The sequence below is a fragment of the Montipora foliosa genome, chromosome 4 (genome assembly GCF_036669935.1).
Source record: "Montipora foliosa isolate CH-2021 chromosome 4, ASM3666993v2, whole genome shotgun sequence".
NCBI classification, from domain to species: domain Eukaryota; kingdom Metazoa; phylum Cnidaria; class Anthozoa; order Scleractinia; family Acroporidae; genus Montipora; species Montipora foliosa.
Window position 1 is genome coordinate 43,196,993 of NC_090872.1, and position 15,000 is coordinate 43,211,992.

At 36.5% G+C, this 15,000-nt stretch overlaps 1 protein-coding gene across 2 annotated transcripts in view; it reads right to left on the bottom strand.

The window, feature by feature from the left end:
* Positions 1 to 10,900, bottom strand: part of LOC138000828 (coiled-coil domain-containing protein 66-like) — a 102,685-nt gene extending 91,785 nt beyond the window's left edge. For both annotated transcript variants that reach the window (XM_068847492.1, XM_068847493.1), the window contains exons 1-4: positions 10,813 to 10,900; positions 9,966 to 10,015; positions 9,148 to 9,188; positions 7,091 to 7,370 (exon numbers count right to left, since the gene is read on the bottom strand). In XM_068847492.1, the coding sequence (XP_068703593.1) occupies positions 7,091 to 7,370; positions 9,148 to 9,188; positions 9,966 to 10,015; positions 10,813 to 10,814 (373 nt within the window). In that variant the 5' untranslated portion in view covers positions 10,815 to 10,900. The remainder of the gene's footprint in view (positions 1 to 7,090; positions 7,371 to 9,147; positions 9,189 to 9,965; positions 10,016 to 10,812) is intronic.
* Between the last annotated feature and the right edge of the window lie 4,100 nt (positions 10,901 to 15,000).

The following is a 15,000-nucleotide window of genomic DNA, read 5'->3' on the forward strand; positions in this document are numbered from 1 at the left end:
AGTATGCTCTGTCAAGCTGAAGACCAGTACATCGGAGCTGGTTCGTCCAATCAACAAAATTGTCCTACTGGAGGCAGCTGAATTTCCAAGTAACAGTAACAGTAACTAAGTATTCTAGTATGAACACTGAACTCTAAAAAATCCATTGCAAGTGGATTCAACTTTATTGGACATTATATGTAATTGTTTATTAGCGATTAACTTTAGTTTCTTAGCCTAGTCAACCTCATGTTTCAAAACATTGTTTGTTTCTTCTTGTAAAGGCCATCTGCAGTATTGCCTTTAAGGGGCCGGAATGTTGGTTTCAAACGTGATGTTTTCTCTTTTACAGTATTTTTTACATTATCGCTAGTATGTGTTTCGGTATTTCTTTAAGGATAATCACCTTCATAGATAACGTTTAATCACGTCTGTAATGGTTGCGAATTCCTTCCCCTGACACCCGCATAGGAAATGCGTAATGCTTTCTCGGTTGTCGCAGGCACGTTTTGCTAGTCATAAGTTTTAGTGTTTTCCACAGTAGTTCAGTTCTAGTGTAGACTTCGTACTGTCAACTTCTTCATCCATCTGGATTTTAGTTCTACATGTATCTACACTCGTGCTCATCGTCAAGTTCTCTATAGAGCTTCTAGTCAAGACTAGCACTGGTGCGTGTGCAAACCAAAGTAAGTTTTACTATTTTTATGATTTCGTTTTTTCCAGGATTTAGTTTCGGTTTAAGTTTAAGTTTTGCTCGTCTTATTCTATTAATATATTTGCTTTGGTATCTAGTTTTCAATCAGTTTTTAATCGTTAGTACTCAGCATGGATTTATTGATGAATCTACACTGATATGATCATTGTCAAGTTTCTATCATCGTATTCTATATGTACATGTAGATTGTTAATCAGCTCGTTTGATCTCATTTCTTGTTGTATTTCATTGATGCGCTATTTGAAATTATTAACATTTACCTTAGCCTTCTATATACCTTTTTGTTACTTTTATAGGTAGTTAGCTAAAATAATTAGTTTCTGTTTTGCTTTTACCGCCTTTCAGTTCGAACCAACTTTCATCGTCCTTACAACTTCGTGATCTACCTCTCAACCCTGCGACCTTTGTTCCGTCGTTTTAAATATATTCTTGTCGTTTCAAGTTGCAAGGCTGTACCACTAGGAACTTTGAGCATTTCTATTCAATAAACCTTTACGCTATTGCTTTTAATTCATCATGTTCGTCCTTAACGCTGTGCACTGTGTTATTACGTAATTTGCTTGGTTCATGTCGATCTCCTTGTTCTACCGAGTAAATTTACAAACACCCATGGTCGTCAAATGACATCACTAACCAGTGTTACTTTTCTATAGGATAAACAGTATTACTGGTAAAAGAAGCAAAACAATCAAGAAGCTCGTCCATCAAAATGGAGCGCAAAGAAATAAGACCAAAGAAAAGGGAATTTTTAAAGAGTCTACAGTAACTAATCAGGAACTTGTCAATTTGTTTTAGCGTGTGGGTGTGTGTGTGTGTGTGTGCATGTGACTGCATTCGAAAAGGTGGCATCCTTAAAACTGGAGTAAAGCAAATGCAAAATACAGGCCTTTAAATTTACTTATCGGACAATCTTTTATCCCCAAAATAAAAAGTAAAAAGAACTGACGACTGCATTGCCATACATTTGTGTTAACGCAAACTACGGCATTCCCACGACATTTCACTTTGCCGGCTTCAGACTTTTCATTGTCTCACAAATTAATTCAGTTGACAGCTTCAACAATTCTGAGATGGCACGCCTAGAAACCGGATCTAGTTGTTGGTGTAAATAATGGCAAATTAAATTCTCAGCCACTTCAAAACCCTTAGGGAAGGACTAGTGAAGGTTGTAAAAACTTAAAATTTCATTTACATCACAAATATGACAACAGAAAACACAAATCAATCCTACAATAATGCATTTTTTGAAAGAGGCATAAGACAGCATCTCAGCTGCCTTTCTCTGCAATTGCCCAGTAAATCAAAAAGGCAATAACAGATCGTCAATTAGTGACATAAAAAAACGCCCCACTGATTTACCATAAGCATGTAAATAAACTGGAAGGGCCTAATTATAAGTTCTATAAATTGTTTAAATTTCTGCATAATCCAGTTTAATTTCCCTATAATCAATACATGTTTACGCATAATAGGGCCAAAAATTTCAGCATAATCTTTAATTTTTTTCCGCTTCCTATCATGCAGAAGCCCAGAATATTACCTGCAGATTTATAATGGCCTCCTAGCAAACCTCTTTTTCAAAAACTCTGCATCTTTCTTTATGAATATAATCAAATGGATGATAAAAATAATTAACTTAAATATACATTTATCGCAAAAGAGCGTAAAAAAGGTAGAAGAATGTATGCATTAATAACATTAAAAAGTAAAGTATGATTTAAGATCCTAATTATGAGTTACAATGAAAAAATACTTAGTCTTAAGGAAAGATTTAAATTTGCCAAAATAAGTTTCATTATTATTCCACTATTACGTCATTTTACCACATTTGGTCAAGAGAACACGCAAAATATGAGACGGTATTACACTGTAGAACAGAGCAAATACGGACAGAACTGGAGTTTTCGATGAATGAAATTGTCTTCAACACAATACAAAGCCCGAGAATTTAGCTTGTCATTGCTTGTCTCTCGTCATTTCGTTTATACAATCAAATAAAGGAGATTTGGCTGGCTTTCTGTGTGGTTTACATCGTTCGCAAGCGCCCTGAGGTACAGATGATGCATTTTTTTAGAAACACTCTTACCAAATAAAATTGAAGCAAAATAACACCTTTTTGTATAGTGGAATAATAAATCTCTTATTCCATGGTTTAACATATAATACGCGCTGATATTTTGCGAGTTGCGTAGTATTTTTCTGAGCCCCGCAGTGGTGAGGAAAAATACCAGCAAATATCAGCAATGAGGTCCGGGTTCGGGTCCTGGCAGGGGACATTGTGTTGTGTTCTTGGGCAAGACACTTTACTCTCACGTTGCCTCTCTTCACCCAGGTGTATAATTGGGTACCGGCGAAAATGCTGGGGGTAACCCTGCAATGGATAAGCATCCCATCCAGGGGGGAGAAGAAATACTCCTAGTCGCTTCATGCTATGGAAACCGGAGATAAGTGCCGGCCTGATGAGCCTTCCTAGGCTTGTAACAGAGACTCTACTTACATGTATCACCATGGAATGCTACCTTGCTCTTTTCAAAACTTTTTTTCAAACTGGAAGCCAATTTCATAATTACTTTGACACCAGAAATGCTGAGTCATATCGTTCTCATGGTTGCTGAACAAACATCAAACAAGTCACTACCGTATTTTGTACCAAGGTCCAAAATTGCGCAGCTCCCTTACCATAGTTGGTAACACTCACTTAAAGCTTACCTTATAATACATGTAACTTATTAATATAGAGAACAATGAACATGTGAACATGTGAAATATTATCAACACTATCCGTTCCATCCTCTTACATGTAGTTTCATGATATTGTTCCGTAACTTCTTTTCATTTCTTTTTTAAAACCATTTTGTATTTTGTTTGTTTGTCTTTTTCCAATTTTTAGTTAAACTCTGCTCTAATTAACAAGGGGGTCCATAAGCCTTCATGGCCTCTCGAGATTTCCTCACCTTCAATTGTATTTAAGGCAAAATGAATAATAAATAAATAAAGTGTGTGTTGGTATTTACATACGAACAGTTGTACACCTTGCTTAGTTTTTTCTCTCGTGTTTCTGTTCTCCATGTTTCAACATAATCCTCTACTGAAGTTTTTAATAACAAGAAATATTTTCTCATTCATTTCTTTCAAGAAATTCGTGAATTCAATGGCCTTGATATGGATCACACATCAAAAAACATGATATGTGGCTCCTACACATGTGAAAAAAAAGCACTTTATTGGCTTTATGCTACTTTATGCTAAATTTATTTATTCGTGCCATTTTGGTGAGTAATCTCAGTATGTATATATAACAAATTTAATGTGAGTCAATGGTTGTGAAAAAAAGACCAAAAAAGCCTAAAAAGGTTGCTACAAAATTATTGATCAATTTGGTAGACATGTTTTCATTAATTGAAAAGTTTACTCTTACCTGAAAGGGTAATATTTAACAATTATTCCATGAGCACGCGTTGGATATGAGATGGTAAATAGCCAAGGAGGCGTGTAGCGCCAAGTTGGATATAACCAGTCTCTTATCCAACAAGCGTGAATGGAATAATAGTTTTATTTAATTCCTTAAACTCCAAAAATTTGGAAGTAGGAAATATGAGTGAAAAAAGAGAGAACGTCCGAGCAAAATAGAAAAAACTTGACGAAGATAGTTTAATAGTTTAATAATGCTTTGTCATGGTAATGTATGTACAATAGAAATAAAATTCGAGAAAAAAGAGAAATAAATAAAAACGCATGACCGGAGAATAGTTGGGGGAAACTAAATTCCAATACTAAGAATATTCCCCATAACTAAATTATCTATGAAAAATTTGAAAAAAAAGAAAGCTAACCAAACGAATCACATCTCATTTTAAGATTGACACAAATGATCTACATGTAAACGATAGGATTTAAAACTACTCAATGAAGACGCATGCATAATGTTTGATGGAATGCTATTCCAGTCCGTTATATAGCGATTGAAAAAAGAAAATTTGAAATAATTCGTACGTGTCTTCTTAGGTCTTATCTTGAAATTATGGTTCCTACGCGTTTTCGATAATACATTAAAATCGAAAAACATATGAGGATCTATGTCACAGTGCCCAAAAATAGTCTTGTACATCTGCACTAAGCAGATAAACTTCCTTTGTAACTCAAGCGAGGGCCATTTCAAGGTCCCGAGTCTTTCCTGGTATTCTTTCTCTGATCTGCAAATAACTCGAGTAGCTCGCCTCTGTACTGACTCTATGCTTTTGATGTGCTTCACTAAGTAGGGATTCCAGAAATGCTACGATGCCTTATCGACTGTGTTCTGTGATATTGTGGATGACTATTTTCTACAGCAAATGGTATTTGAACCCACGAGAAGCGAAAATATTCTGGATTTGATCCTTACAAACACTCCCGAATGCTTAATGAACATCACTGTTTGTGAAGGCCTTGGAAATTCGGATCATTCCTCAATCGAATTTGACTGGAAACTTAAACCTGGTAGACTTAAACAGGCTCCAAGGTTTGTTTACAACTATCGCACAGCAGATTGGAAAGGTCTTAAGGAGGATCTTGTTAAGATCCCATGGGATACCATTTATTTAATGAGCTCTGTGGATGATGTGGGGGAAGCATGGAAGACCTTATTTTTCCAAGCTGTAGAACGTAATATTCAGAAGAAGTTGATTAAACGTCGACGCGATGTGCCTTGGCTTAACTCAGACTTGAAGAAACTCTTACACAAGAAGCGAAGACTTTGGAAGAAGGCGAAATTCTCTGGGGATCAAGCGAAATGGGCCAACTATAAAAAATTTAGCAACTTGGTGAAAGCCAATTTAAACAAAGCCTATTTTGCATATGTCAAAGACCTCACGGCTTCTTTAAACACCAACCCGAAACGATTTTGGTCTTTTGTGAAATCACGTACAAAGAAGGAGAATACACCTGGTTGTATTATATCTAAAGGTTCTCGCGTGTTAACTCCAGATGAAAAAGCAAATGTCTTTAATCAATTCTTTTGTTCAGTATTTAATGATAGGACTGATAATCTGTCATCCACACCGGGACGTGGACGTGATTTTTCTACTGTTTTGCCTGCATATCTCATTCATGATCTCATTTGCACACCTATTGAAGTGGCTAAAGTACTTAAATCTCTAAATGTAAATAAGGCCTGTGGACCAGACGGGGTTTCCCCGCGGTTGCTCAATGAATGCCACATGGAGCTAGCTCCAATCTTGGCAAGGCTCTTTAATTACACCCTCTCTCGTGGCACACTACCTATTGACTGGAAGTCAGCCAACGTAGTTCCAATTTTTAAGTCAGGGGAACAAACGGCAGTAGACAATTATCGCCCGGTTTCTTTAACTAGTGTAATCGTCAAGTCTTTAGAACGTCTTGTACACAATCACATAATGAATTTTCTTTCTGATAATAAGTTATTGTGTGATAATCAACACGGCTTCAGACCACTACGCTCATGTGTAACTCAGCTGCTCCAGCTTGTCCACGAGTGGCTTCGTATTCTTGAAGAGCGTGGCTCCGTGGATGCAATTTTTTTAGACTTTGCAAAAGCCTTCGACAAAGTCTCTCATCCACACTTGCTACTAAAACTTCAACATCACGGAATCAACGGTCAATTATTGGATTGGATCACAGACTTCTTGACTACCAGAAGACAAAGAGTAATAATTGACGGCCATTCTTCCGGCTGGTCTGAAGTAACATCTGGAGTGCCTCAAGGAAGCATTTTGGGCCCGTTGCTCTTTCTCGTATATATTAATGATTTCCCCTTAGCCGTTAAGTGTAACTGTGGACTCTTTGCTGATGACAGTATCCTTCACCGGAAAGTTGCTTCAGTGTCTGATTGTGATGAACTTCAAACTGACCTTCATAGTGCCCATGACTGGTGTAATTCCTGGCTTGTCACTCTGAAGTCTGAAAAGTCCAAGGTCCTTCACCTATCAAAATCTAAGGATCCTCGCCATCACGAGTACTGGTTGTCCGACAAACCCTTATCAGCAGTGGACCACCATAAGCACCTTGGTGTCTGGCTGGAGTATATAAACTATATCTGTTGTATAATACCTTGTGGTCAGACCGATGTAGGCTCATCACAAAAACATTTCTTGCCTTTTCGCGTACTTCTAAACATCAGATTTGATACAAAGTTTCTACAAAAAAAGTTTTTCTTCATTTTTGGCTTTATTCAGAGAGAAATTAGGCTTTCCGGCGAAAGAGTTTTTAGCTTAGCAATGCTTAGCAGAATAATTTACCATATAAGGACAAACTAAGGTATGTGAGCTGATAACCGAGATTGAGTGAACCAATCAGAGCACGCGAAATGCATTATCCAAGGTTAAGAATTTAAATTAATAAAGTATATACTGTAATAACAAACAGTGTTACATCTAATAATACCTTCTGCATTGTTGGAAGAGCTGCGATTCTCACCATTGAGAGATGAGAGTATTTTTGATAGTTGATCCTTTGTTAGATAACTAGCATCTTTACTTGCCACTGTCTTTGTTGCAGAGGCAGTTTTCTTCTTTGTAACTTTCTCTCTTTGATAGCTCTTAGTTCTACTGTTTACTTTTTCATTCGTCTTTCCTTGGTTGACATTCGTTACTTGACTTTTAAATGCTGTAGGATGAGACACCCTTGCTTGAGGAGGCTTGGAATGCAAACCCTTTGTTCTACCCTAAAAGGTATTGGGACTATCTTAATGAGAGTATTCAAATCTTCAACCTTGAGTACAATTTGCTATTGGCAATTACCACTGAATCACTAGCTGACTGGTTATCAGCTTACATGTATATACTGCATGAAAACGTTGCTGCTGAAGATAAAATTTCCAAGTTTAGTATCTAAATCTATTAAGTTTAATTAATTAATAAACCATGAATGACACGTACATTTGATGGTAATTTATTGCAGTTAATATTTCTTCCCTGATGGCATAGATAGTACAGGGGACTGGCTATGAAACCTGGCAAACTTCAAAGGACTATATCTTTGTTCACTTTTGCGACCTGTCACATGACATTGACAGTGCAGAGACAATCCAAGATGACTTAGGGTTAATTGAGAGGGTCAAGTTGTTTTTAGCGTTTCTAAACATCGTTTTCTCTCTTTAAAGCAAAATTTAACTGTTTATGTAAAGCCATATCATTGGAAAGTTGGGCCAGGTGATAATTGCCCTATGTTTGGCCGTGGAAGGCATAGGAATATGGAATTTGCCTGCTCCAAAGAACGAGACTCATCGAAAGTGGCAAGAAAATTGGCTCAATCAGCTTACAAAATCGAGAGTTTTCAATGCTGAATTAAAAAAAAAAAAAAACAGATTGAAAATGACAAAGTTTTCACATGTGAAAAGCATTTCGCTGGCGAGGACATAGAAATACATGTATGTAAGTACTGTACAATCGATTGTTTCTTGTGTTTACATTTTTTTGTGACGAGCAACAGCTAGGCAACAGGCATGCTGTAAAGATGATTTTTTAGTTCAAATTGTCTTGGTAATCCTTTCTAATTGGAGGTTTTGTATTATTTACAGTTTGGTCTGCAAAGATGACCAAAAAGTAACCTGGGTGCGGGGCTTTGCCTACTCTAAACATGCCCGCGAAGACTCACAAGTGTGAGAAGCTGATGCTATATAACCTCGCTATATTTTTCATGATGAACAAGAATTAAGTCATCTAGATGTGTGCTACAAAAACTTTGCAGAAACGTGCAAGCAAGTTGCGACTTTAAAAAGCTTGCCTAAATGGAACTTAAAAATAAATTCTCACAGGATTGCATTCAAGAAAGTTGTAGAGCATCAAAAGTTCTCACGCAACAAACGGAAGCAGACAAACAAAGCCAGCACATTTAAAAGCACCAGTGTCAAAAACTAACCTCAAAAGGCTTAATAGTAATTAATTACATTGAAATGTGCTGAACTGGAAAGGGGACTTTAAGGTTAAAAATCGCTTTAAAACCGTCTTCAGCTAGAAATCGCCATCATCTGCCATGTTGGATTGAAAACAGTGAGCACTGTCGTGATCATGTGATGGTGCGGTTCAACATCAAATCAGAAACAATAGAGCACCCCTTTGAAGTTTGCTGGGTTTCATAACCAGTCTCCTCTACTTCCAGTACATGTAACTATGCTGATAGCTAATGAGTTATCGCAATAGGAGAAGCACTCTATTTTGTTATTTTTGTGACAAACATCATCAGTCTTCCATTTGCTACTGATGGTGAACATAATCTACTACAATCTTGTCTTACACAGGATTATTACACTGAGGAGCAAGCTACCGGTAGTTGTTTTCCCAATTTTTCAAAGTCAAAAATCCAACATGAGGAGTGTCCAGTGTAAAGTAGATTGCACAGGACAATAGTGGTACATGTATATCAGCAAAGTACATAGGAGGTGGACATTGCATGCCAAGTATCATTCAATTAATTTACGAAACATGACTTTTATTACTTGCCTTAAGAGCTCGGTCTGTTCCTCTGGCATCAAAAAAATTCTCTAAAAAACATTAGAGCATTTTGTGACAATATGCGAATTTACAGAAGGACATCCACTTAAACTACAAGCAATTACTTCTCAAACTAGTAGTCTGTAGCTATTCTTGACAGAGTTGTTTTCTTCTCCACATGAAAGGGTAAAAAAATATTGCTTTGCATACATACATACATGCATACATACATACATACTTAATTGACCGCTCCCCACAGGCACTTTTCAGGGCCAATGAAACACAACAAAATGACAGAACAGAACAAAAACTGTTAAGAATCCCAACTGGCTGGACTCAGGCAAACCAGTTGGCTATTTACAAGTGCAGCTGGGAAGTTGAACCAGGGACTACCAGGATCAAATTCAACCAGTGGTCAGAGCGGGTCTTGAACCTGGGATCTCCGGACCTCAAGGCAAGCCCCCTAACCACTGGGCCACACTGCCTCCTTACAACTTGAGCCCTACCTAGTTACATAGGTAATAACATTGTTTAAGGGTCTCCAAGCTCTAATTCGTACATAAATATACACCTTTTTTCCCAAGATTTGTCTTCCTATCTGTTTTTTGAAAGCTTCCAGTCTTCCAAAATATTCCTAGCAATATGAGTTATATATAGCATCCATAGTTCAGGACCTAAAATGGTATCGTACTGTACTTACATGTAGTTCTACATTGCTGTTACCTAAGGCTAAATATGAATGATGGCTGAAGCCAACATACCAGGTATAAGGTCTATTATTTTATTTCTTGAAGAAAAACTTATTATTATACCGAGGGTTAACCAACCTTCATTCAGAACTATGTCAAAGTTGCCTTTATCAGTCTTCACTTTGAGCCTGTCGAAATAAGCTTGAATTAAAAGTCACATCGCACAAGTGAAGAAACACTACTTCAAAAACTCCTTTAAAATAAGCTTGAATTAAAAGTCGTACCACACAATTGAAGAAACACAACTATGAAAACTCCTTTAAAAAAATATGCTGTCTAAATGACTAGAAGGCGGTATATTGAAAACCTTGACTTCCGGTGTATTGAAATCTTAACTTGCTGCCTACCGTTGTAAAAACTTGTTAAAAGTATCTAAAACTATATCTTTCTGACAACAGTAAGCTTACAGCATTTCAGTATTGGGTGATAATAATAACGTAATGCCAAAACAAGTAAAGAAGGATATAGAGTACAAAAAAGCTTGTTAATAAAATCTTTCGTTATAAATAACTGCGATAAAATATTTTTGAACATACCAAAAGCTAAAAAGTTTTTAAAAAGTTTAAAAACGGTACGACGACGTTACCTATTAACGACATTATACATTTGTATATAACCACATTATAAACATTATCAAGTCAATTCAAAAAAGTAAAAAAAATTGGAAATTGGTTAAAAGTACTAAAGGCACAATAATATTACACGTTCAACAAAAAGCTTAGCCAATGGAATATGCTTGAGTATTTAAGAAGAAGGCTTGCGTTTTCTAATGAATATAGCATTTAGAAAACCAAACAATCAAATTGACTGCTCCCGCAATTCCTAAGCTTCTTTGGCTTTTAGTGTGTTTAAAAATATTTTATCGCAGTTTTTTATAACGAATTGTTTTTCAAAATCACTTCTTCTACGTTTAATAAAATCTTACATCCTTTTTTAGATTTCCAACCCATCACAGAAGTTCTGAAAAAAGAACATTGACCGACCAACCTCTCTTCGTTTCTCTGACATTCAGTGTAATATGTCATGTATGCGACACAAATTACCCCAAAATTGAGACCAACCAATCAAGGGCGCAGCTTGATTCTCGTCACGTGCATACACAACCTCGTCCCCAGGGCCTTCTCCTCAGCGATTTTCAAAATGGCGGCTCGTCTGGAGAAGACCCTGGCCAACGCTGAACTCACGTGGTACAAAATCTCCAAATATCTTGGAGATTTTTATCACGTGACATTTTGAGAAAGACCAAAACAAAATGGCGGCGAAGCATCGTAGGACGCAAAACACCGGTCAAAGAACGCTTTGTACACGAGGCAGTGGTGGCTTCGCAGTAAGATGAAATATTTTTACGGACGTTTTAATTCTGGAGCAGGACTTTTGCGCTATAAAAGTACCTGTACAAAAATCCAAAAAAGTATCTCAATACAACGTTGTGAGCATTTGTAAGTTTATTCCACTTTCGTACTCACTTTATTTAACTGTCACTGAAATCAGATTGAACATCAAAGAGAAAAACTCAGCTGCTCTTAAGTACAGAGTAAAAAACTCTTTGTGGCCTCATATTACTAAGCTTATTCAAGCAACATGATCGAGTCACATACTCCAACTTGCTATGTGAACATGAAGTAATTAACTCTATATAAGCTTATTTTAATTAGTCTGACTGAAATTAAATTATCGATTGATTGAATGATTTCCTTAATTCACAGGCATCGCTTTTTATTAAGTCTAATTAACAGAATTTATTAAATTGAGTCTTAAGTTAATTATACACATGCAGTATACAGTTTTAAATGACTTAAAAATATACTCTAATGATCTAAAAACAGGACTACACACCCTTGTAATTGACCCTTTTTGGATCTACAGGTATGAAAATTTATATGATTATTAGGCTTTTGATTCAATTAAAAACTTAGGGGCAAAGAGAATCTAATTTTTGCAAAAACTTACATTGTATAGGTGATATTCTATAACCTATTTCTGGCTGATACTGTAATCTGAATGTATATAGGAAAATGTATAAATAATTAGAAACAATCTGGAAACCCATTTTCAATAGATACATATTCGTATTCTCAGTATTGGACTGGAACTAGCTTGCAATGGATGCTTATGCGGGGGAATACATTAAAAAGTATTTGCATATGAAAAGATTCCCCTGCATTAGCCTCCATTGTAAGCTAGTTCCAGTCCAATACCGAGAATACGAATATGGTCTATTCCTTGCTGAACCACATTTTCACTCAGTTCCTTAATCAAATGATATTATTGCCTGATAACCCAAGGCTATATAGTTGTTAATTTTTCAGTTGGGCTAGTGGATGTTCTTCATGCCCATAAATTTTAAGCAACCTTTTTGGTGGTGGGGTTAAATACTTATGTTTTTTTCAATCTACTGAATTACTATGAGAAAACAAGTAATTATTTCAATTGTTAATTTATTGTTTATTGTATTAATTAACCTGGGAAAAAAGTTTGACTGCTAAGTAAGTATATCCTATTTGCAGCCCACAAACTACAAAACTGATTTCCTTGCACCAAGTTTTTGCATGAATTGTTAGGCTTTGATTTACCATTTGTCTAACCTTGAGCACCACTTAATTCCAGTAAACTATGTTTGCCAAAATGACCTGTTGCATTGTTCTCTTTATCAAATGACATCTACAGAATAATACTGGAAATGAGTTTATCCAAAGATGTGTGTTGTTGAATTTTAATGTTCACCAGACTAAGTGTAAAATGGAAGAAAATACTGTTTATATGCATATGAAATTACTTAGTTATTCTACTTCTTAATTCTTAAGTGTATTGGTTGGAAGGAGGGGGGGGGGGGGGGGGGGCTCAATGACACATTGTAAAACTAAAACCAGAGTAAGAACTCTGGTCAATCGCAATGAGCACAGACTATCAAATGAAGCAATCAAATAAACTTGTATATATGTAGCTGATGCAAAGTGCAAGAAAGGGTTTAGTGACCTGTTAAGATTAGTACTGGTTAAAATGCTTCTGATTGGTTCAAAAGATGGCAAAAGGTTTTTTTAAACTGATCATGTAAAAATGCATAATCATTCAAATAAATGCTCCTATGTTGCATTTGGTTATTTATACTACATTCTTTAATGTCTGATGTGGAGGCATGGTGGCCTCATGGTTAATGTGCTTGACTCCCGATCAAGGGTTTGAGTCCTGACCTGAGACATTGTGTTATGTTCTTGGGCAAGACAATTTAACCTCACAGTGACTCTGTCCACCCAGGTGTATAAATGGGTAATGGCAAATTTAATGTTGGGATAACCCTGCGATGGACTTGCATCCCATCCAGGGCAGAGTAGAGATACTCTTACCGGTGGTTGGTTTATGCTTAGGAAACTGGGATAAGCTCAGAGTGGCCTGTTAACCCACTTGGCTTGTAGGCAGACTCTACCTTTAACCTTAATGTCTGAGCAGTTATTTTAACCTTTGTCATATTGCAACAGTGCAGAGCTCTACTAAAAAAAACAATATGAACACTGCCATTTCACCCATATTATGTACACTCAAGAAACAAATTTCAAAGGGGTAGGCAGAGGACTAGATATAGACTGTATACAATGCATGTTCCTGAGTATACCCCATTGAAATTTGTTTCGTGTTTCCCTAGCCAGCAGAAGAATTTTCCCATGTCTAAAGCAATCAGTGGTGAGATTTCAATATTGCTGAAACTCTCATGACTGCAGTTTGCCCGTACTTGGAAATGTTAATTAATGTTCCTCTAACACACATTTGGAGGTGCCATGCACCTCTCGTAAGGTTTAACAGGATTGGCCAAGAAAACAATAAAATAAACAACAGAAACAATGGCCTATTCTTGAAAACAATAGAGGTGGATGAGTCCGGGAGCAAATAAAATTAGAGGTTCCGAAGAGGTGGGTGACTACTGCACATTTGTACATTGTGTGGGTGAGGAATTTGCAATTTGCAACTTGTTGTTGCATGTTGCTGGTTGATAATAATCACTGCTGTGACCAAAGAAACAATCTAGTTTGGAAACAGTAATGGTAGGAAAACCTTTCTAACTACTACCCCAGACCCCATCCAGTTATCTGTAAACCGCTTTGAAGAATATAAAAGGTTTCAAATAAGTAGTATAAAGTTCACCAACACAAGTAGACATAAACAGTGCAAATTCTTTCAACATGCCTTTATTATGCCAACATTGATTGAAGACAAGGTTGGGAATGCTTGATTAATACAAACGTTTTCAATGTGATACTTTATATATGATACATTATATAGTTATCACTGCCTAGATCAAAGAATACTACTTTGGAATATGTAATTTTTATTTATCTTCTCTGAGTAACTAATACTCTGTTACTAAAATATATACAGCAGCTTTCATAAATGTTCTATTGACTACTTTCAGTGCTAAGATGGTTCATCAAGATGGCAATTTATCTACAGTAAACAATTGTTCTCTTGTGCACTACTTAAACAAGAATTGAAATAAGGCCCCCACTTTTAGAAAAACTAACACAGTAAGGAATGTAAGTGTTTAGACACAATAAAACAGGAACCATTTTCCCTGGCCAGGTACTGAGAAAAAAACATCATAGTTCAGTGTTTCTGCCAGAAAATTATACTTAAGGGCCAAAGTGGCCCCTGAAGACTTGTTTCAGGGGCAAATTTCTTAGGAAAGGGCCCAAAAGATAATATTTGGACCTAAAAAATTAGTCGCCAGAGGTCTGGCGTGAAGGACCTGGGTCAAGAACAATACAAAGGCATACAAGACAAAGTCAATGACCAAGGGTTTGTAATGCATTATAGGGAGACACAGCAAAGCAAAAGGGTGGATTGACTTCTTTTCTTACGTTAAGTGATAAGAAGCAAAGATCTTTCAATATGGCTTACTAGAAGAACATAAGGTGTCCTCAACGTAGCGAAAGGAAGTCGCGATTATGGCAACTAAACTAGAATTTTTGGTCGCCAAGAAACAAATGTTAGTCACATTGCACATGGTGAGTTCATTGGCGACCATATCGGTCGCAATTTTGAGCCTTAGGATGGTTATTAGAATACTATCCCTGGGTTAAGCCTGCATGCAGCCTTGTAAAAGTAAAGGGCTAAATTGGCC